Genomic DNA, 23,012 nt, shown 5'->3' with positions numbered 1-23,012 from the left:
TAAGTGTCTCTGTTAAACTCTAATGAATAATGCTGAAAAGAATGTGGGGAGCAAGGGAGATCTTTTTAGTTATTTTGTAAGCTCTGTTTCTCTGTACACCTATCAGAGAGGGTGAAATTTAGTCAACATTGGAGAAGATTTACTTATTCTCAGGAAAGGAGGTGGCATGTTGGACAAGACTGAAGAATTATTTGGATAGAAATAATTTAAAAAGGAAAGCAAAACTTTCGGGGAACTCTTTAAAAAAACCTGTACAGTTGAAGTAAGCATTTTTGAGCTTTCTTTCCACTTTTCCTACCCTACCTTTCCATAATATGCCCATGGAAGAAGGAAAGAAGCAAAATGTTGCAGTTCTTCAGAAAAATATGAGTATCCTAGAAAGCTGCACATGGTGTTGTTAAGAGACTATGTCTAATTTGTTATATCTATATATAAATACAAATATATTAAAAAATCCTTTTATGAACACAGGAATGGTATATATTAATTCTGACGTGTAAAAACACAGCCATTGTTGGTTGTGTGTTTTTCATGCACGCCTAAATCACACATACTGGTTATTGCCACAGCTGTGAATGCTTAGAGGAGCACATTTCTGATGGAAATCATCATTATAAGGTATGAGGTGTGCAGCATAGAAATTGACTTGGATCTGTTGTACCTAAAGCCAAGCACATGTGAATAACTCAGTCTTCATAACGGGGTTCAGAGCTCTGAAACATTCGTTGTGCAAAATATTGCATCATCTTTTCCCTTTTGGTTGTAGTGATGTGGAGGAAGGGAAGCGAAAAGTCCGCTTGTGGTATGTTGAGTAGATCTTATGAGCATTGCCCATCTTAACTGCAGATGGTGGAACCTGGGACAGGATTAGGACCTCTGAAATAAAGACAGAGGACAGAGAGTTTGTTTGGACGCCTTGCTGAAGATGTGCATGGCATGCAATGCTTACACTTACAGTACTGAGGGAATTATGCCCCATTTGGAGTTTCATCTCTTGCATTATCACCCACATACATGGCATCTCACAACACATTGCATATCATATCTGGGCCCAAGCTGGACCCATGATGAGTACAGCTGGGAAAGAAGAGCACATGTTTGAAGTTTTTCCTGTCAGTGAGAACTTAGCTCAATACACTGATTGTACTTAACTTTGGCGGTTTGTAAGGCTTCTGCCTTTTTTGAAAAAAAAAAAGAAAATAGTGGAAGATGCATGCTAAATAAGACTGCAGGAAAAGTGGGACAAGCTTTATGACAGAAGAAGCACAGAAAAGCTTTCTGAAGAAATGTATCTCTTGGATACAGGAGATTTTAGATGCTTGTGTCACAAACCCTGGGGTGCTGTGATGAATGGGGATTTTGGATGTGTGATTTGAATCTGATGTTTAACTTGCAGCAGTGGTAGGTGCTCACAGCTAAACCTGAAAGCTCAGTGCATACTGTATTTTGATCAAGTATAATAACAGTGCTAAATCATCTGAAAAATCCAATTCCTTTTGTCTCCAGTTGGCCATTTAAAATTCCTAGTTACTTTTTGGCCTTAATCTCTCCATGTCTCAATTGAATTTTCAGGACCGTTGTGGAAATGAATTCAGGTTGGTGGAGCATTTCCCTGGGAGGGGATTAAATAGCCCTGTGGAAACAAAATATGAATTTTGTTAAGGAGAGGTTGAGGCTATGCATGAGACAGTGAGACTAACAAAACATGGAATATCTCCTCAATTACTGGAGCGCCATGCATTCTGCTTTTTGGGTAAGGCATGAGTTCTGCAGAGAAATTGTTTCATCACATTATTAGAACATTCCATGCACATGGAAGTGTTAGCTGGGATTTTGGTAAGTACTGTGTAGACTCTTTAAATTACATATTCCATGTGCCAAAATGCCTTAACATTCATGGACTTGTGAAAGGGTAGGTAAAGGGGAAATGATTCTCATCTAAACAGCCATTGCATGGTGAAGTTCTGAGTTTCATAGGAAACTTCACCTGGGAAGGGAACTTGTTCAACAGTGGACTTTGGAGTCTGTGTTTTGAAGCCCGAGAGGAGATTTTTAACAGTCGAAGTGACAATATTTAGGATGTCTGTTTTCTTGGCCATTTGGATAGCTGAATCTCTTGCTGAGGCTTTCTTCTCTCTCTATCTGAATGACTTGCAGTGTATTTTGCCTCACCTTAGAGGATGCAGTGTTGCCTTACTCATATCTGTTTGAATGCATACCATCATGGAGATTATTTTCTCAGCCTCTTGTTTTGGATTCTGCCTCAGTAGTTCATGTGTATTTCCTGGATCATGTCAAATATAAACACCCCTAATTTCTTTCCACAGCGTGCCTTGCTTGGACCCTCCCTTTTCCTCCAGTGGGTCCCTGGAGCCAGCCTCTGTTGTCCTTTCATTTCAGTATTTCACAAGTACCTTCTTGCTTGTTCTCATTATTCCATGAAACCTCCCTCAGAGTTCTCCATAACCCTGTATCAGAAATACTCTTGTCTTGGAGGATGTGCTGTACCTCTCTGTATGACCAGTAATCTATTAGTCTGCTCAATTTTTCCTCTTTGCCTGAATTTTTCTGGTTTTGTGCAGTATTCTCAAGGGCTTTGGGAGAAGGGCTGCCACTGCTCTACTCGTACAGTGCTTGGCAGAGTAGACTAAGATGCTAAGGTATTATAATAAGAATAAACTAAGAATAAACTATTATAAGAATAAACGAAGAATTATAAGAGTAAACTAAGATTTTCAGATAATGTCAACCTGCTGTGCTCAGGAAGAGTAGAAAGGACAGTGGGAAATGTCTTTGCAGCTCTCTTGGAGGAGAGGAGAGATCATCCGAGACTTTGGAAGCTGGAATGTGTCAAAAGATAGCAACTTGTTGCACAACACTATGATAGTGAGCGTGCAACAGGGCCTTGGAAAAAGTGGGGACAGAGGACTATCAAGGTGGGATTTGACCAGTCCTCTGTCCCTTTCTTTCGCAGGGTTGTTCATCTGGAATGAGACCTGTCAGCTTGCATCATAAGAGGCAGTGTCAAAAAAGTATTAGATACAGTTCTTCAGAGTTATCTCAGTGTTAAATGCAGTGTGTTGCTGTCGCTGGAAACCATCTGCAACCCTACAGACTGGTTAGACTGGTTTTAAAGCCTAGAATAACTCTGAGCAGTTTATGCAGATCTAAATGATGATGGCAGGGATGTCAAGTTAATCAGCAAAATCAGCTTCCAGAGGAGTCAAATGACTAGCTGAAGGCCAGCATATCTTGCTGTCTTAGAGCTGCTGAATATTTGCGATGAACCTGGGGATTAGAGGTGATAAACATCTTAAAGTGCAGCCTTAGAGGACATGCCCTGTTTTGCTGGTCACCCATGGCTAGATTTCTCTTCTTGCAAGATGATACAAATTTGGGAAAGTTCAGGGCTAATTACAATTACTGGCTTCACTGATAGCTCTCCTTTATCCCTAGCCTTCCCTCCCAAAGGGAGTTTAAAGTAGATTACAGATGATGGTGCTGCCACGGGTGTAGCTTGACCCAGAGGTGCAGGAGGAGGCTCTGCACATCACGATGTGGGGGAAGTTTTGACAGAAGTTATCCAAACAGGCATTTCAAAGTTGCACTGACCAAGGGATTCTGGATTCCCAGGCAGATACTACTTTAAAGGTATTACCTGAATGATGGACACACAGCAAGCAGGGAGGGAGCTGTGCTCTCATGTTTGTGAGTAGAGAGGCTCAGGGATGGTTGCCGTAGAGCAACGCCCTTTCTCCTGAGTTAATATTTAGACAGTGATACCTTTTTTTTTTCCAAAAAATACTTCTATTTTTACATTTCTGCATTTTCCAGGAAGCTTTGGGAATAAGCTCTCCAGATACTTAAATACAGTGTTTAGCCCTTGCTCTACAGTTACTTCTGGCAGAGATGAGCTTGCTGTTCATGAGGCTTCTGATTACAGGATACTTATTTTTCATTTTTAATTCCTTGGTGTGTCTTTACTCAAATTACCTCCTTCCTTGCCAGTGGTGGAGGTTAGGTCCCACCACAAAGTAATTACTAGCACTGGAGATGAACATTCTTCTCCCTTTTTCCAGTCACCCAGTGTCTGCCCAGTGCCTGTGTGCTCTGTGTGTGTGTGGTCTTAATAGCAAGGACACACAGCAGCACAGAGGCTGTAAGCCCACTCTTATTTTTGTTACCTGCTTGCAGCTGAACTCTGTTGACATCTCACCAGCTTGATGCACTCAGATGTGAAGGGCCTTTTGTCAGCCTTGCAGAATACTGGTGGCACAGCCACAGCACCGTGGCTGCCTCCCAGGACGTTGATGCAGCGTGCAGTTAATTCAAAGCTCTGTTTCTCTTTACTAGCCCTACAGTGTATGTACTTGCCCTCTGTTCTGATGTTATATATTTGATAAATGATCTGTATGAGGGCAGTAGAAGTTATTGAAAGAAAGATCAGCACTCTGTTTTCTTTTATGTATGTTTACCTTCAGATTCCAGCTGCTTGATTTAATGGACATGCCTCTCACAACTCCTGATGAGTTGTGGCACAGAACTGTGCCACATGCTTTTGAGATGCAGTGCAGCTGGTGTAGAGCTTTTCTCTTCTGCAAGAGAAAAGAACTTACATAACTAAACTCTAGCAGTTGGAATTGGAAGTTTTTAAAGGCAGAATTGCAACTGCCAAAAATGCATTTGATTATTTTACAGTTTTAAGAGGGGTTGTTAATAGCCTTGTGGAATTGTTTTAAAGGTTGAGTCTTTTTGAGTTCGTGATCCTCTATCATATATCAGACCTGGGAAAGTAAATCCCTTCTCAGCAAGTCAAACAGTGGCTGCTTCATGAATGGAAATAGGGAGCTAAACCTACCAAGCCAACCTTCTTCAAGTTCTTGGCAGTGCAAGGCCAACCTTTCAGCTTTGTCCAGAAAAAAGTTTCATGACTTTCTTCTGATTAGTGAACTTGCAGTAAGTGGAGTTAGGGGACAATTCTGCCACTGTGTGATGCCTGTTCCATTGCTGCCGGTTAAAATATGCATCCTATGCTGTGACTTCCCAGAGGCTTTGGGGAGGAAATCAGCATGATCACCATGTCACTGGTGCTCCTGTGAAGTCACCAAAGCCTATATCCTCTTTTACACTTGTTAAATGAATCCTTGAGGGGAAAAAAATGAAGTTGATAATGTGAAAATACTTTGTTCTTAAAAGTATAATATCACCATTTAAACTATTTGATGATTGCAAACAGTAGAAGAAGTCTGGCTAAAGGCTATCTCTAGGAGGAATAAAACTGAGTCAGCAGGCATTAGTGTGTTGAGGACATGGCTCCCTGGCTGCTTTACCCAGTGGCTTGTTTGGTCTTGTTCTGCTATGCATTAGCAGCTTTCAGCAGTGTACAGTGATTAGTGCTCTGAATCTTTCCTCGCTGCTCCTCTGTGTATCCTGGGGCTAGGATTAGGTTACAGCCCTGAAACAGCATGGTTGTCTGCTTTGACTGAGAGCTGAATAGCAAGGGCAGAGTTTTGTTGATAGACTAAAATGTCTTCTGTGTTTGTTTCCCTTCTCTGGAGGAGGAATGACATTATTTTCATTTGTAGTCTTTCTGTCTCTGACCTAAACATGTGGTGTCCAATTTCCTTCCCTGGCAGGTGACCTGGAAAATGAGGAATGGTGTCTGGCTACAGAGTTTACTCCAGCATCAATAAAGACTGAGCCAGGGTTGTGCGAGACATCAGGCCTCGCTCCCTCCGTCAGTCTCACCGTCACGGCCACATCGCTGGAGGGAGAACGACCTGAACTACAGACAGATGCCCTGGTACTTGAAGACTTCCTGTTCTCCTCTCTGCACAATTAGCTATAGGTTCTCCTAAGACTGCATAGCAGTGTATCCTCCTTGGTGCCAAAGCTTGGCAGTTCAGAGTGCACACTGCAGTCTGCTTTAGTGGCTTTTAGTGTTTGCTGGTGTCCCCCTACTGCTGTAAGAGCTTGTGTTTCAAAACACATTGTCTACATCTTCAGGTCTTAATGGTTGGATGCACAACTTTGTCTTCTATGCTAGCCCCAAAGCCTGGGGCTCTTGGATTTCTGAAAATATTTAAACAGTTTCTGATGAACCTTTTACACCTGAACTCACTAATCCATTTGCTCTATCAAGTCTGTGACAAGCTAAGCATCTTTAATAATAACTTGCTCTAGTGCTGCTGAGCCTTCCCCTAATGAGAACAAGACTCCTTGTTTGGATTGACTGGAGAGTTTCCCTGTTTGCCTGCAAAGTTACTTTTGCCAGATCTGTGAAGCTTTGACATTTCAGGCTGCTGCTACTTCCACACCAGCCTGCCTCATGAGGAGCTTCATAATGCCTTTCTGGCCACAGCTGGAGCAGCCAGTGGGCATTCTAAAGTGCTCATTTTGGCTGTAGTTGGGTTAAGGAGAATGAACTGCAGCACCTGATGGCTCACCAGGGTCCCCAGTCAGTGGAGGAAGGAGTATGACTGTTCTCAGTCCCAAGGGTGCAATATCTGTCCAGACCGGATGGAGCTGGTAAATGCTGAAAATAAATGTTTCCACTTGGACATGGATCAGAAATACATGCAACAGAAATTATTTTATGAGAAACTGAAGGAAATTAAACACAAGTTTCCCGTAATCCTCTTCTAGTGTGAATGTGCTGTTCCTGGTACGCAGTCCTGCCGTAGCTTGGGATGCCGTGACTTGCAGAGGGAGTTCTGGGACTAGCTGGTGGCTCGTTGCTATTGCATGGATTATTCATACATGTTACTGAGAGAGATTTCAGCTGCAGTTAACATGCTGATGTGCCAGAATGACTTCCTCGAGCCTGGGACTGTAGCACACAGACAGACTCTGGGCAGCAGCTTGGCAGCCTGGTGCCCCACCCCTGTCAATGGGGCAAACCAGGTGTCTTCCCAACTTCAGTCAGCTGTGACTATTATTTTCCTGCTCCTCCACACTGTGAAATGAACTTGGGCTGACAACCTGGTGCTCAGTGACTGGCACTGTGCTCTTGCTCCCAGATGACAATGGCCTTCAGCAGGCTTTCCCCCACTCCCAGGGGTGTTTCTGTCCCTGCTCAAGCTGTGCAGTCCGGCAGATCCTAGCAGCAGCTCTGTTGCTAAGAGAAGTAATTTGAGTGGGTTGCCTGCTAGCTTTCAGTCTGAAATGTCATCTCTGAGGCGTAATCTTTTTATTTAGCTAAATATAGTAGTAAGAAAAGCCATAGTGGGAGTAGTCAGGGCAGTATTCTCTGTAGCCTGGTTTAGCAAACTCTGTAAAGAAGTTAAAGCTTTGCCTGTAGCAGAGCAGGAGGAGAGGAAACTTCTCCATTTATGGAGAAGTAATCCTTGTGTCCTTCTATTAAGATTTTTAAGATGTGTACTTTGGGTTTTCATGCTGTTAATGTCTCTTTTCTAGATGAAATCCTTGTGTCCTTCTATTAAGATTTTTAAGATGTGTACTTTGGGTTTTCATGCTGTTAATGTCTCTTTTCTAGATGAAACCACTGACCCAGAAAGTTCTTCCAGAGATTAAATTGGAGCCCCATGAAGTGGATCAGTTCCTGAACCTCTCTTCTAAGGAAGGTCTGTTAAACACCAAACCAAAATGCAGGGGGAGTTGACCAGAATGCACAATAAATGTACTTTACCCTGATTAAGTATTTGGATTCCTCATTCACCATGTTAGTCTTCAGGCTGAAGGTATTGTTTTCTAGGGATTCAACTCAGGCTACTGAAGAGCCAGACTCTCTCTGACCCATTTATGTGGGTTTTTTTCCTTCTTTTTTTTTTTCCCCTTGTTCATCACAAAGAAAATGATCCCTTTTGTCTACAGGGTATTAATAATTGTAGTGAAGGGAGCTTGAATTCTTAAAGTACAGGGTTATTTAGGATAGAAGAGAAATCAGTTTGAGGAGACAACTAAGGCATAGGAAACATGAAGAGTGTAAGTGGAAACTTTACTGTTAACCTCTAATACAAAAGCAAGGATGTGAGTTTATAGGAAAATAAAAGTTAGGTGAATCTGTTTGTAGCATATTAGTTTTAAGAACAACCAGGATCTCTTTACCCTGAGCTATAAATAAAGAAGGAGGAGCAATGATCCTTGCCCTGAAAGTTAAACACAGTTTTGCAGGCCATAATCTGTTAAAGCCAAGAAAACTTTGAAAGAGCCAAATATTTGGCCTGAAATCTGAGCAGATAACTGCATTTCAGTTAGGAACACTTGATATTCTGTTAGTGGATTCATTTCTGTAGGTAAATAGTACTGCTCTAGGGAGAGAAGCAAGTGATGTAGCAGGTAGAGGCTATATCTCAACCCAGGGTGTAGATTTGATTGCTCAGTTTGGGGGATTAAGGGCCTTGCTGTTTTTCAAGTATATTTCTTCTTCTGGCAACTGCAAGAGTTAAGATGTGAGACAAAAAGAGTATTATAGCTTTTTTTGTTCCTATTTTTCTTCCATCCTCCCTCACCACCCATTTGATCTTTTCAACTCAAATTTGCAAAGCATAACAGAAGTGGAAGGTGGCAAATTAGCCTTTATCTTCCTACTTCAAAATTTAATTGCTGTAAATTTAGGTAAGAGAAAAAAATGACTTAGTTATGGCTGGTTTGGACATCTGCTAAATTGTCCATGCAAGAACAGTAGGTGAGACATATCTGCAGTAGGTTCAGACCCGTTTGGTCATAAGCAGAACTTTGCTTGCCAACTCTAGCACAGGTTCTTTTGTGTAGAAGTGCAGTAGAATTTAGGACAGCGTGAGAGAGGTTCCTGTGGTGGCTGCCTATGCTGCTCCTGCTCCATTAGTACATGGAAGCCTTCACTATCACGAGGTTGTCAGTCACTTCTTCCCAGTTGGGCCAAACCAAGTCCTTCTCCCTTATCACATAACACCTTGGATGTGATCCCTTCCCATGAAAAATACTGGCAATTTGTTTAATCCACAGCAGAGTTAGAAAACACTGTTGTTTTTGGAGAGAAAGTGTGCTGGCTCAGAGCCCCTCTGTTAATGAGGTTTCTCAGGAACAGGGAACTTGTACTTTAGGTTATACTTAAACCTCAAATCATTTGAGGAAGAAGCTGAAGTGTAGGTAGAAATGACTGCAGCATATGCACGGAGCCCTGTTTTGTCTGTCGAACCTAAAGACAGCTGCTGCATTTCATTCCTCCTTTAGAGACCTGCATGCTCTGAACGTCTTCCAAGTTGCCACTTTTGCTTGACCCATTTTTTAGCAGACATTCCTAGTCTTGGAAACCGGGTGGTGGTGGTGGAGGCGGCCCTAGTGGCAATTTAAATTAGCACCTCAAAACCTTGTGTTACATTACGTCTCTCTTGCCCTTTAGCAGTGGATCCCCTGCATTTGCCTCCGACCCCCCCCAGCAGCCATGGCAGTGACTCTGAAGGAGGGCAGAGCCCAGCCAGATCACTCCCTCCTTCAAGCCCAATCCAGCTACAAGCCACGGCTAAAGTTGCGTCACGCACAGCTTCAGTACTGTCCAATTCCCCTCTCCTGACGGCACCACATGTAAGTTGGGCTGGCTTTCTCCAGCATCTCCCTGCCTGTGTGTCTCTCTGGTTTTCTTTTTCTTTTTTTTTTGTTTTTTTAATTACTGGTTTTGACATGGATTTGCTAGCTTTCTACTGTTCTTTAGATGAATTCATCTCTGGTCAAAACTGCAGATCCAGTAATTCTTGCTCACTGGTCTGCTCTGTTCCCACAGAGAACAGTATGTGCCTCTCCTCTAAGCTGACACAGAGTTCAATAGTGTTATTAGGTTTATCCCATGATGGACTGTGTTTTGCCTTAGGATCCAGCCCTGCTGGGTTAACCTGTCTCTGGTAGATCTGCATCTGTCTTCTTGTCAAAAGCAAGGGGTGATCTTTAGGGAGGGATTTTCATTAGTGCTTCTCATTTGTCTCTTTCCTGTTTGAGCCAAGGAGAGTTTTACTGTTGGCCTCAGTGTGTACAGAGCTTGGCCAAGAAAAACTGTTTTGAGGGAATCCTATCCTGAAGGTTTGGTCCCTGAGTGGAAGTTATCTAGAGGGTCTTCCACATATTCACAATGGCAAGAGACTGTTCTTCAAGTAGGCACAGTCCTCTCTGAAGTGGGAGAGCTGCTGGTTCTCTTCCCTAACAACCTTTTTTCCTAGGACTCTGTGCACTTACTGTAACATATTATTTCATTTTTATCACCCTTGAAGAAACTGCAGGGGACTGGCCCCCTCATCCTGACAGAGGAGGAGAAGAGGACACTGATAGCAGAGGGCTACCCAATCCCTACCAAACTGCCCCTGACGAAAGCAGAGGAGAAAGTGCTAAAGAAAATCCGCAGGAAAATAAAAAACAAGGTAAATGTTAGTGAGCTTTGTTGGGTAATTCCTACTTGTCCCTCATCTTAAAAAATGCTGCAGAATTCTGCAGTAGTGGTGTGTGGTACTGTTGAATGCTGTAAGTTGTCCTTTAATAAAGTGCTTTTCTTTGTTCCTAACCACATCCATCAAATTGCCTGTCACTCTGACAGTGTGCCTCAGTCTAAGTATTTACCTGAACCCATTAACAATGGAGTATTTAGCAGGCAAGGTATCAAGTTGCTGTGGCTTGGCTCCATTTAAAAAACAGTACAATCCTGCCCTTATGGTAGGCAAAGACCTCTATTCTTTTCGTGGCGATGAAGGTTTTCTTTTCTGTTTCCTGTTTTAAAATATGACTTTGTATTTCAGTGCACTAGTCTTTTGATCACTGAATTCAATGACCTGTAAATGAATGGTTGATACCAAGGCTGTCAAATGCCCTACAAGTTTTTTTTTGTTTGTTTTTTTGGTTCCAACATGGGGAAGAATGCAATTTTGTTTAAGACTTGGCCAACTCACTTGTTCTAGAGGTTTTACCACATCTTTGAAGGTTACTATGTTCTGTTACTGATTTTGCAGATAGAGGTGTAAATTTGCGTGCACTGAATTGGAATTTGGTCTTGTAATGTATTTTTTAAAAATTTTTGGAAATTATCTTGTGCATTTTACGTACCACTGTAGTGGTTTGAACATTAGGGTGAGATGTGGGAGGGGGCTTAGACTAGGGAATTTAGATTTTTGGGGCTATCTCAAACCATGACAACCACTTTCAAAGAATCAGAGCCATTTATATTGAAGGGGATCTCTGTAAGTCCTCTGGTTCAACTCCTGGCTTGGAAAGTGGGGTCATCTTAGAGTAAGTTGCTCAGGGACTTGTCCTGTCACGTTTTACTGCCTCAAAGGGTGATGAGCCCTCAGCATCTCTGGGCAATGTGTTCCCATATTAGGCCACTCTTGTGGTAAAAGCAGATAAATAGAATCCCTAATGTGTAATTGGAATTTCCTTTGCTGCAACTTGTATTTGATGCCTCTTGCCATTTTGCTGTACACCTCTGAGATGAGTCTGACGTTGTCTTTGCTACATGAGATAGTTGCTGAAGACAGCAATAGGATTCCCTCCTTAGGTTTCTCTTCTTCAATCTGAACAAACCCAGCTTTCTTTGCCTTTCCTGAAATGTCACGTGCTCTGGCAGGCTTATTATAGCAGTGGTCTGCCTCTGGGCTCACTTCTGTGCATCCAAAGTATTTGTTTCTGAGCCACAAACTGTAGGCTGTACTCAACTGTGGCCTTGCAGGCACTGAACAGAGGGGAAGAACCAATTCTCTTGACCTGCTACCTAAATCTCATTTGTGGAGGCCCAGATTTGTTTGGCCGCTGCTGCTCCAGGGGCTGGCACATTGCTGACTTATGTTTGACTTGCTCATCAGGACCCCAAGTCTTTGTCTGCAGAGCTGCTTTCTAACACATTCACAGACTTTTCCTCTCCCAAATGGAGGGCACTGTCCTGGGATCATCTTTTAGTATTTGTCCTAGGATATTCTCTCTGGATGAGAATGAATCTGATTTACTTTTTAAGGTTAGTGGGGAATGATCTTTTTTATTACGACTGAGGGGAGCGGTCTTGCTTCAGAATGCGGAAACAGATCCAGTCAGTGCTTTGCTTGCCAGGAATAGAAATGAGAACACGGAGCCTTGCATCTAATAACGTCAAGGCTTTTTATCAGTTTATTAATCCATTTTTTATGCTTTCTTTTCCCCCCATGCAAATATTTGTTGTTTTTCTTCCTTTTTCCTTAGATCTCTGCCCAGGAAAGTAGAAGAAAAAAGAAAGAATACATGGACAGTCTGGAAAAAAAGTAAGCCAGCCCAAGCCGGCCAATAGCACTAGTTGCAGGACTGGGAAGGGATCCAGCTGTGGATGCTGGGACGGTTCTGTGCACAGAGTGCCAGCTGCCATCTCGTGGCTGTGACTGAGAAAAGGCCCTGGTCCTAGCTGCTGCTTGTCCAGGGTCAGAACTGTGCCTGCCTGCAGCACATGCCTAACAGTGCCAGCAAACGCTTTACACCTTAAATAAGGCAAGACCCAGCTGCTGTTGCAGCTGTGTGGATAGTCACTGTCCAGGGAAAGGTGGATTCAGAGTAACAATATTCTGTCTTCTAGTGCAGATGAAAACAGAAATAGGAAGTGGGTGAGTCAGGACTGCCTGGGAAAACAAGCAGGACTCAGGAAAATAGCATGTGACCCATCAGCTTCCCTTAGTGAGCAGTAGCCAAACCCCCAGTTAGTGATTTATATCCCAAATTATTCTTTCTTCCAAGAGACAAGTATTCTAGTATTACTCTTATGCAATTCACCAGATGGTTCTGTTAAAACCCTTGTACCATCTTTGGTGATATCCTTGATGTAATTCCCGTTTTTTTCTTGTCTCTTTATAGCCATGTCTCACTTCCTTAGAGTTACTCTTATGAAATTCCATCCCATGCATACAGATATCAAAGCTATTTCCCTTTACCTTTTTTTCTTCTTGGAGCTATTCAGAATGGTCATATTTGTCTTTTTGGGAGTCACATATTTTTACTTGGACCTCTTAGGTGCCAAGTTATATTACAATCTCCTTTAGTTTAGGGGATTTCCAGGGACAGTGTGGAAATGAGTACTGTCTTGGGACAATCTTGAGCACTGTCTGTAGTCTCCTGGATTATTAGCCCTCATAAACTTGAAATTTGAGGGTCTGATTTCAGAAGCATGGCATTCGCTGGATTTCTGGGTGCCTTTGCACAAAACACTTGCTAGCAACATAAATATAAACCATTCTGTGACTTCTAAAGTATCTATCCTGTGGCCCAATGCACAGAGAAAGTCTGAGCAGGATCTTTGCTATGCTATTTCAAGGAGCAAAAAGTAGTTACAGCCCATCCTGAATGAGCTGCACCTAGGGGGATGTAGTTGAGCACTGTAGGGGCTCCACAGCTAGTAGTATCTTTTAAGATGTATGCAACATCATAGAGCTCTCTGTGAAAGCAAGTTTGGCTTGTTTTGCAATGGCTTTAATAAATGACTGATTTTTTTTACAATCTTCTTTCATTGTGCTGTCTCCAGAGTTGAGACCTGTTCAAATGAAAACAGTGAGCTGCGTAAGAAGGTCGAAGTCCTGGAGAATACTAACAGGTAAGGTATGAAGGGAATCAAACAAAACCATAGCAATGTTATTACACTGAAGCTGGAAAATCTGGAGGTTAAGAGATCAACTGAAATGTGAACAATAGCTGTATCTGATGGGGTTAATGACAGAGAAAGATGAGGAGAGCCAGTTGTTATGACTGCAGTGGGATGTAAAGCATGGGGGCTTTGATGTCATGTCTTAAACCGTCTCCCTAGCCTGTGGAGTGCTTGGGAACCTTTTAGCACTTCTTAGAGTTCTTTCACTGCCCAACAGAAGAGCTCTAAAGAACCTAGTTAGTGACTCAAAACAAACAAAAAACTGCAGTCCAACTCTCCCAGTTCTCTTTATTTAGTGAAATTTTTCCAGGAGACCTTGACCTGGAACATGACACTTCCAGAAATTGCAGTCCCAGAGCTCAAGAGTCTTTATTAGTTCCCTCTGCACTTCTAGATGTCATTGCAATTATTTTGCACCCTTCTAACCATCTCACACCCCAGAATTTCCTTCATTTGGAGGGGAAAATCACCTTCTTGCTTCATTTCTGAAGAAGCGGGTGACTCAGTGGTGGCTTTCTCAAAGGACACATGGCAGAAAATGTCAAATAGCTGATCTTTTAATTGGATGTTAGCTGAGAGTGCAGTGTCAGTCGTGGCTTATGCTCAGTGTGGCAAATTCCGATGAGTAGGCACTAGAAAAGCCCACTCTTAACACCTTCTAGTTTAGAGGCATTTGTAGTAATGGTTGAATGTTACCACTGAACGTGATGGTGACACTGAAGTGTGGGAGGAGGCTGGGTTTTGAAGATAAGACCCACAATCATGGAAAATGGCCCTAGAGCTTATCTGGCAGCCAATATATTGCTAATTGAGTGGCATGTGTTGTTTCTAATCTCTGGATCCAATCTCTACTTTCATGGAGCCAGACCCTGTAGCACTGTAACTTGTGGGAGAGCCTCTCCCACACACTGCTCATGCATAAAGACATCTGCTGCTTGTTTGAAGAGAGCCAAGCCATTTCTGTGCCTCTTGTATCGTCCTCCACAGTTTCACATACAAGAACCAGGAATTGTTCCGTAGGTGTGGAGTAGGGATGTCTCTCCCAGGATCTGTCCCAGAAGGTGCTGAAGCCAACTTCTCTAAGGAAAGGTGCAGCTGTAGATTATCCACTTGAGGACAGCATGTTGTCAAGCCTGGAGCTGTTCTCCCCATTTCAGATAAATTTGGCCAGCTGTTTTCCTCTCTGAGTTGTTGAGGAAGCACTTATGAGAACAGCTTTGTTGGTATTGTCCATCCTTTTAGAAAGGACCTTTAGCATTCTCTCTCTTATTTGATTATCTTAATTGTTTCATGCTAAATGCTCTAAAAATATTTAGACAAGTGATATTATCTCCAGATCCTTCATAGTTTGGTCATGTGGGATGAGTTGCATTGTTTCCTGCCCTCTGCAATAGCATTGATATTGATCTGTAGTCTCTTGCAGAGCAGCAGATATTCTTCCCTCTGCACAGAAATTCTTGTAATCATGGCAGTGCTGTAAAAGTGCCTGCTTTCATCAAGCCTTTATTGTGTAACATACCATATTAAGGGGTTTTTCATCTTAACCCCAAGAGCCACTTTTTTTATTTACTGTAAAATTGTGCAACTATCTCATTCAAAGAATGATTCCAGGCCCTTGTTTAATGTACATTATCCACATCTTACAATGAATTAAAAATGTCTCATTTCCTTACTGGTATTTGCACAGGGCCTTGACATGACATCCAGAGACCTTTCATATGTTTCAGAACTTGTCTTCACAGCATCCTGCAGCTGGTACTTTCATCTTCTATGTATAGTCAGGAGTCAAAGTTCAGAGCAGTGGTGGTCAAAATTACGCAGTTTGTTGTGTCAGAAGCCCAAATTTATATGTTTAGGATGTTATTTCTCAAAGTATGTAGCACAGTTATGCACACGTGTATCTTATTTAATATGCCCAAAGCAGAGCACTAGCTGACTGTAGTTGTAACTTCAAGTGTTCATTGCAGTAAAAAATGAAGAAATTATTGAACATATTATCTAAAAGTAGATCTGCAAGCATTAGAGTTGTTCTTTCATTTTGAAAAATTGTAATAGTGCAGGAAAGATAACAGGAAAATAAGAGCTGTGATTACGTGTTAAAATGTTAATGCATTCAAGTATAGATAAAGACAAAGTTGAATTTCTACCTTGCTGGAAAATTGGGCTATAGCTGCTTACCTAAAAGTTCATGAACACCCATGTGCTGTCAGTCAGTATCATGTTTGTATAGTCTGGCTGGTTTTGAGAGGAAATGAAGGGCAATTTCCAAAACATACAACTATTGAACAACAGTTACCTTTCAGTATGTGTAATCTGTTTTTTAGAGCATGTTATTCTATATATAGAACATATTTGCATAGATATATACCTAAGACTTCAGGGAAACCCTGTTTGCGTTTCAAAATCTGGCTCCAAACCATGGAAACACTAGAATTTTTTTCTGATAAAAAATGTTCCTTCATTACTCTTAGTAACATGAAAAAATTTAGATGACTCTTCTTTGAAAGCCAGCCTTAGCCTGAAATTCTGGATCTGAAAAGATGTAATGTGAAAGGTCAAAAAAATTGCATCCAGGAGCATCTCCCTTGGCATTCATGCATCTTAAAAAGACAAGGCAGGAGGCTGGGGATCAAGACGCAGGAGAGTTTTTAATTCTCATTACTGTGAGTGGGTGACTGCAGCATTTTTGCCAGATTTAGTATTAGAACACTAGCATATGTTACCTCTCCTAGTTTGTATGACTCAGTCCTTTAGAAGAAACCCATCCAAGTTCCTTCCTAGGCAGTTTTCTCAAAACTAAGGAAGCACATTATTACATGCATATCTGTTGTGTCTTGTAGCCACAAGTGAGCCGGAGTCTGATTGTTTTGAGTAGCATCTGAACACGTAGGCACTGCCATCTTAGAAAACAAAGGGTGTGAGAAGAAACTGGCACTGAGGATTGAACTGACTTGTCCCAGTTACCAGGAAGGCTTGGTCCACTCACATTTTTGCATCGGACCACAGGCTGCCAGTGATCCAAAGGGTTGAATACATTCTCTGACACCAGCGTTGTTTAGCGGCTCTTTGGGCTTAAAGACAGTATTGAAATATCTGGTGCTGTGTATAACGTGTTGAGAAGTACCTTTGCTTCTCACTTCTCTTGAGTCTGGATCATCATATACTGATGATCCCTTTTCTTGGAGAAATGATAGACATAGAATGAGGTTGAGAGTGACACACATGTACAGGACATGCAAGTAGCTGCTAGAGTTGCTGCTGTGGAATAACACAAACCAGCTTTGTAGACCTGCACTGTGACAGGCACCTTTAAAGGCAGTGGCTTTATAAATACAGATGTTCTCCCATTTCTCATGCTCCTGCCCAAACTGTTGCAGCTCCCAGTCATCTAAAGATCAAGTTGCACATCACTCTGACCCACCAAGGGTTTATCAGCACCAAAGCTGCCAGACTTCACTGATTTGCTTGGCTGTCCCTTTATCTGAGGCTGGTAATGTCATTTTACCAAATCATGTTCAAAGAGTGAAGGATCTAGATTTAAGTTGCAACGAGATATCTTGTACTTAATTTCAGACCACCCTTATAATAGTTGACAAAACATGGCAGCCCTGGAGCAACTCCTTGTTTTCAAACCAGTAGGACATTGGTTTTCATGCTGAAACATCTTCCATGGAAAATTGCTGGATGTTTTCTTTGTAATTCAAATGAAACAAAATGGTGGATTTAAATGGTCTTTCAGTGAAAATCTTACTTTGGGATTTGTCCTCTTTCCTACAAATAGGAATCTCTGTGTAGAGTTAGAAGACAGAATAATTTTTCTCTCTCCTTATCAGAATTAGGTTTTGTTACTCACAAAGTAGGAACAATTCTCTGAAAACTTTTGATTAAAATAAAGTGTTTGATGTCCCCTAGAAAATGTCTTTTTTTTTTTCTTTGAATTGATGTTGGATTTTAAACATAAACATTGAATTGAGGAAGCCTCCCAGGTGGCTACATCCTGGAGTGACAAATTTTCTCTCAATCAGTGTCACTGGAAGCAGAGGGGAAGCTTTGACTTGCTCTTATTTGGTAGTGAAAGGGTCTCTTCTGAAGATGACTATATGTGATTGTGCACAGGAAAATAAGACATCACAGGCAGAGTGAATTTGCTGGCAGTGTGTGGAAGGAAGAGCAGGAGTCTTCAGTCACTTTACAGCTTTCCTATGAGGTGCTTCCATTGGCAGAGAAAAGTGTGAAAACACGCTCACACCTCCCACGGAGGTGACCCTCTAATTGAATATCCCTGAGAAATGTGTCAGACACAGTGAAAATAATCCCTGTGGGTGCAAACCCCCTTAGCATGCTGCCTTGGGTTTGCATTTTCTCCTGTTAGGACTTAGCCATAGGCAGTGTGTTCCACTAAAAGCATTTGTGGCCTTTCTGCTTCTATTTAGAGGGAGCATCATAGTTTATGGTAAGTCCCTATTCTGCAGAGTAGAGACCTGCTCCTTTTCTCTCTCTTGGTCCAGATCATCCCTGCAGCTGTCCAGTAAAAAGCTTTTGCTTGGGAATCTTTTGACCTCAGACTCCAGTCTTCCACCATTCCAGATTCAAATATAGAATAAAAGCACCAAGGAGTGCTCCATTTTGGCAGTGGCAGGATAACATGGCATCATCTCTGATCAGACTTGTTTCTTGCTCTTGCCTCAGTTCTTGCTCGTAGTTTGCAAATGCATCTGTATCCTGCCAGCTCCAAACACTGAGTTGAGAAGAAGACAGTAGCTCTGCTCAAACAGATAAATGACTTGGGGAAGAAAGGCATTTTGTGTGAAGGTAGTTGGTAAATGAGGTGTGGGATGAATCTTCCTCTGTGTATAGGAGACCTCAGAATACCTGCCTAATTATACTTTCCAAAAGGAGACTGCTTTGGAATCAGCTCTCTGGGCCCACTCTGCCCAACAGGTTTTTTAAATTGAACACAAAAAGGCAGAGATGAGCAAAATGAGGAGAATTGCCTCTTCTCTGTTGATTTCCTCACCAGCCATTAGCTGTTTTCTCACTGACGCCTCCACAAAAAGTGGCAGGAATGATCAGCATTTCAAGGCTGCTGCTGCTGCCAGCCCCCGAGCTGAGGAGGAGGAGAGCTCCTTCCTCTTCATTCCTCAGAGCTGTTCTGTGTTGAGCCCAGTGGTTCAAGCCCGAAACGGGGGGAAGCTTTAGTCTTCTGTGATAGCACAGAAATTTCAGGGTTAAAAGGGCACTGCTGTATAGCACAGCTCGTGGCACATGGTTGGAATACTGCATGCAGCATATTCTGTGCCAGAAAATGATGTATACTGTGTACTCAAGTGTTTGTGAACCCCATGCCATGCAGCGGATGTGAGGGGGAGCTGGGGAGAGATGCAGAAAGGAGCAGGAAATTGGGATGGTCTCATTTATGTGAGGGACACTGTTTATATCTCTTAATTTGCCTGTGGTCTCTCTAATAGTGAGCAAAGGATTGAATTAGGTGTATTGCTTTCCTTTTTTTAAAGAGTTGCAGGATAAGCCATGCTCTCAAGAGCATACAAGACATCCTTCCTTAATAAGTTGAGAAGGATCTGCTGGCCCAGATAAATCTGTGCTGTGAGAATGCCTTGTGCTCATTTCAGAATGTATTCCTGAAGTCCTTGAATTCATTAAGCCCTAATTAGCAATGAGCATTGATGATTAAAAAAATCTATGATAATAGGCAGACCAGTGTATATTGAGCTGGGAAGGCACCTCTGGGTCTGTCCTACAATTAGCTTTTAGCCAGTTTGATCTTAAAATAATCCTTCTATTTTCTCTGACACCCTGACCTCGGCTCTTGCTTTAGCGTTTGACGTCACAGCTTCCAAAACTGTTGCCTGGAGTTCTGTTGGGGTATCCTCCACAAGAGATTGTGAGACTTACAGGAGAAGTGACAAGTAAAGTTGGAAATGGACAGCAAATTTAACAACTTGGTACAAAATTGTACTATGCTTGTGTCAAGGACAGGCATTTGGTTTGCTCCTTATATGCTAAAACACTTCAATGAAAACTTCTGTGAAAACCCTGTTATCAATCATACTTTGAGATAATTTCCCATTTAAATGAGTGGTATTCTGACTGTAGTAATTGATGCTACAGCAGAAAAAAGCCAGCCAGAAAGACAGAATAATATCCTGCTGGTCTAGGACTGTTGACTGCAGCCACAAGAGAATTGTCATTGTGGTTGGGACCTCTGAAAGACACAGTCAGAGTAGCCACTTGAAGCATCTGCAGTTTTTGTCGGCTCCTGGAGGATTTAGCAAATAGCAATAAAGTGTTTTATTTAATAAATGAATTTGAGAAATGAAGTCTGTGCCCATGTTCAGTTTTAAGACCTTCTCTTTAAAAATGTTCCAGCATGTGGTCCAAACCACTGAATAGGTTTTTTGGAAAAAGGAGGTACCTCAATCACCAACTGCAGCAGTTATAAACTCACTTCTGCACCTTTAAAAATAATGGCAAAACTCCTGCTGAATTCATGACATATCAGGTTGTATATGCATCTGGTCACTTGTGTGTAGAGCAGTTTCAGTTGCTAATGTGCTCACTGGAGCCATTTCTTGTAGAAACACTGAAAACACAATTTTTATTTACAAGAGCTTTCTGAAAGTACTAAAGAAGTAAGTATTCAGGGACATCAGTTGCGGGAAAAACAAAAGATCTTTTTGAAAGTTCCAACATTAATATGTGTAAAAACTTTGTAAAATTAAAACCATTCCTCGCTAGTAATTTCAAGGAGAGGACTTAAATTATCTCTACCTTGTCATAAATGCTGTATTATTGGCCAGGTGTGGAATTTGAAACAAAAAGCTGTTTAACCAGGAAGAGGGGCAGTGTGTGTGATTCTTGTCTGTTGTCTTTGCTTTCCAGAACACTTCTGCAGCAGCTGCAGAGACTCCAAGCCATGGTTGCTGGCAAAGTGTCTCGTTCATGTAAGGCAGCTAGCACACAGACAGGGACCTGTCTTATGGTGAGTGTCCCTAATGCTGGGAATTGTAAGGGGATGAGAATCTCTTTCCATTGCTCAAAGGCACATCCCTTGCTCTGCAAAGCCTCTCAGTTGCAAATTTGCAGCTTGGGAAACTACTTTTCATGATTTGACAATTAATTTTGAGGTAGGTGAGACTTGGGAAGGCACTAAATTCTGGAGGAGACTGGACCTGTGCTTTTGGTTGGGTGCTACAGTGATGAAGGAAGGAGCACTACTCCTCCAAATGACCCACTTTATTATTTACTGCAGTATTGTATGTGAGAAATGGTGTCTAGGGTTGTAAAATGAAAAGGAATGGGACTTTTGATGCTCAGTTCTTTTGTTACCAGTAAAAATAAACTTGCTCAACCAAATCAAAATATAACTGAGGCTGTAAATCTACCTCTGTCCTATTTCAGTAATAGTAGTCAAGATAAGAAAATGAGTAGAATGAAACATTTCCCTTTTCTCTACCTACACTCAGCCAGTGAGTTCCCTTTATATCTAAAGTGGTATAAATTGATGGAAAGTATTTACAAGGCCTAATCTGTTCTCCTAATCTGCTAGCCATGCTGTCACTTGGAAGCAAGACTAGGGCAAGCAGAAGTAACCTGTCGGGAAATTCCTGACAGTATCTGTAAAACACACATGGCAGCTTTGTCTGCTTTTCAGCTTTCTGAGTAAATAAGGCAGCTGGTCAGAATGGTGGCAGACATTGAAAACAAACTCCAGCTTTGAAATGTGCCCTTTAAAACACTGAATTGCTATTGTATATGTGCCTTTGCTAAGAGACCCTGTATGTAGTGATGAAAAGGGCCTCAAATGGTTTGTTTTGATAAAGTGTTAGTTCTGATGTGTGCACATGGGTCAAAACCTAGTGCACTCACCTCTTCTGCATCCTCCCTTTGCCAGATGGTGGTGCTGTGCTTTGCAGTAGTTTTTGGCAGCTTCTCTCAGAGCTATGGGCCATATCCTTCTGCTACAAAGATGGTGTTGCCCAGGCAGCATTCCTCACCAGAGTCCTACACAGATTCCATTGGTAAGTGACAGCTATTCCAGTCTTGCTCCTTGCTCGGTTGTACTTTGGCACTTGTTTTCCACCTCTATTCCTAACCCCTTTCTCAAGCACCTTTTGCTTTTCTGCTTCTTGACTGACCATTTTTTTATATGTAACAAAGAAGGAGATATATATATATATATATATGTATATATATATATAAGGATAGCTTGGTAAACTATGCTGATGGCAGCAGACCTCATAAACATGGGCAAAGCCTTTTCCCCACTAGCTTGCTTGGTACTTCTGGAACTAAAGCTAGTGGTTTGTGAAAGGTAGCAGGGTTTCTACTCTGTAGGAAATGTTCATACTGTTAAAATGAACAACTGGTATCAGTTGGTGTTCCCTTGGCCAGTGTCAGCAAAGACTCCAAGGACTGAGTTGGAATTTGTTAGTATTATATACCTATGATGAACCAGTATATTATCAGAGTGATTATTTAATTTTGTTCTTGTTTTGTGAATAATTTAGAGCTTTTTGATCCCTACCTGGACCATTCCTGTGGTTTCTTTCTTCAGCTGTCAAACTTCCAGTTAATCACTATGGAAAGAAAAGCCCTTTGCAGCTTTAGCTCTGCTCTGACAGTTTCCATTTCCTGAAATAACCAGGGCTGTTCTCTGACCTGCCTGTTTCTCATGTCTTTTTGCCTTCTCTCTTTGTATGTAGTGAGGTCAAGGAGTCTGCTAATTTATGAAGAGCCTCACCAGCTGGAGGAGTCGTCAAGCCCGATCTCCTTTGCAGATCGCAATGACAGGCAAACAGACACCTCCAAGTACGCAACGCTGTCCCTGGAAGCTGTGTCAGGGACACAGCAGGATGACATCATGCAGTTCACAATAGCCAATGAGACAAGGCTAGAGAAATCAGTGCTGCTGGGCCTGCAGCAGCACAGGTGAGTGCAGGGTGGGCTGCTTGTCATACCGGTGTTCTGTCATTGTGCCTGAAGGCCAGAAGTAAGACTAGTGGCTCAGCTGTGCTGGGCACCGTAAAACATGAACTAAGAGTTTGGTTTTTATCTGGAGATCCTATAGGCAAAGTCATCGTTACTCTGGAGAAGTGTTTGCCACATTGTTGTTGTAATACAGCTACTGAACTCTCTACTTCTGCCAGAAACCTAAACCCCGTAAGCCTGTTAGTTCTGCCTACCCACTTCTTTGAGCACTTACTTGTGTGTCTCCTGAAGGAATAAGCTTTTACCAGTTGTGTGGTAGTGTGAAGTTGTGACTCACTGGGCTTTCTGTGAGGTTAGGGTGTGAAGAGCTGGAGCTTCTCACAACAGTGATCCTACTAAAGCATTACCGTGGGAAGTTTCCGGGACTCAGTCTTAAGAGACTGACATGTAAATTTATCGGACTGCTTAAGTTCCTACACTGAGTTCCTTT

At 42.1% G+C, this 23,012-nt stretch overlaps 1 protein-coding gene across 2 annotated transcripts in view; it reads left to right on the top strand.

Annotated features, from left to right (window-relative positions):
- Positions 1-23,012, top strand: part of CREB3L2 (cAMP responsive element binding protein 3 like 2) — an 83,956-nt gene that overhangs the window by 53,687 nt on the left and 7,257 nt on the right. The window contains exons 3-11 of one of the 2 annotated variants that reach the window (XM_064654711.1): positions 5,637-5,803; positions 7,496-7,583; positions 9,347-9,525; positions 10,203-10,349; positions 12,151-12,209; positions 13,454-13,522; positions 20,474-20,573; positions 21,486-21,612; positions 22,297-22,522. In XM_064654711.1, coding sequence (XP_064510781.1) covers positions 5,637-5,803; positions 7,496-7,583; positions 9,347-9,525; positions 10,203-10,349; positions 12,151-12,209; positions 13,454-13,522; positions 20,474-20,573; positions 21,486-21,612; positions 22,297-22,522 — 1,162 coding nt within the window. Of the gene's footprint in view, positions 1-5,636; positions 5,804-7,495; positions 7,584-9,343; positions 9,526-10,202; positions 10,350-12,150; positions 12,210-13,453; positions 13,523-20,473; positions 20,574-21,485; positions 21,613-22,296; positions 22,523-23,012 lie in introns of both variants that reach the window. The other variant, XM_064654710.1, reaches the window with a different exon arrangement.

The sequence above is a fragment of the Pseudopipra pipra genome, chromosome 5, assembly GCF_036250125.1.
Source record: "Pseudopipra pipra isolate bDixPip1 chromosome 5, bDixPip1.hap1, whole genome shotgun sequence".
Lineage (NCBI taxonomy): Eukaryota > Metazoa > Chordata > Aves > Passeriformes > Pipridae > Pseudopipra > Pseudopipra pipra.
The sequence above is the reverse complement of the archived record's forward strand: the minus strand, read 5'-3'. Positions and strand labels throughout refer to the sequence as shown.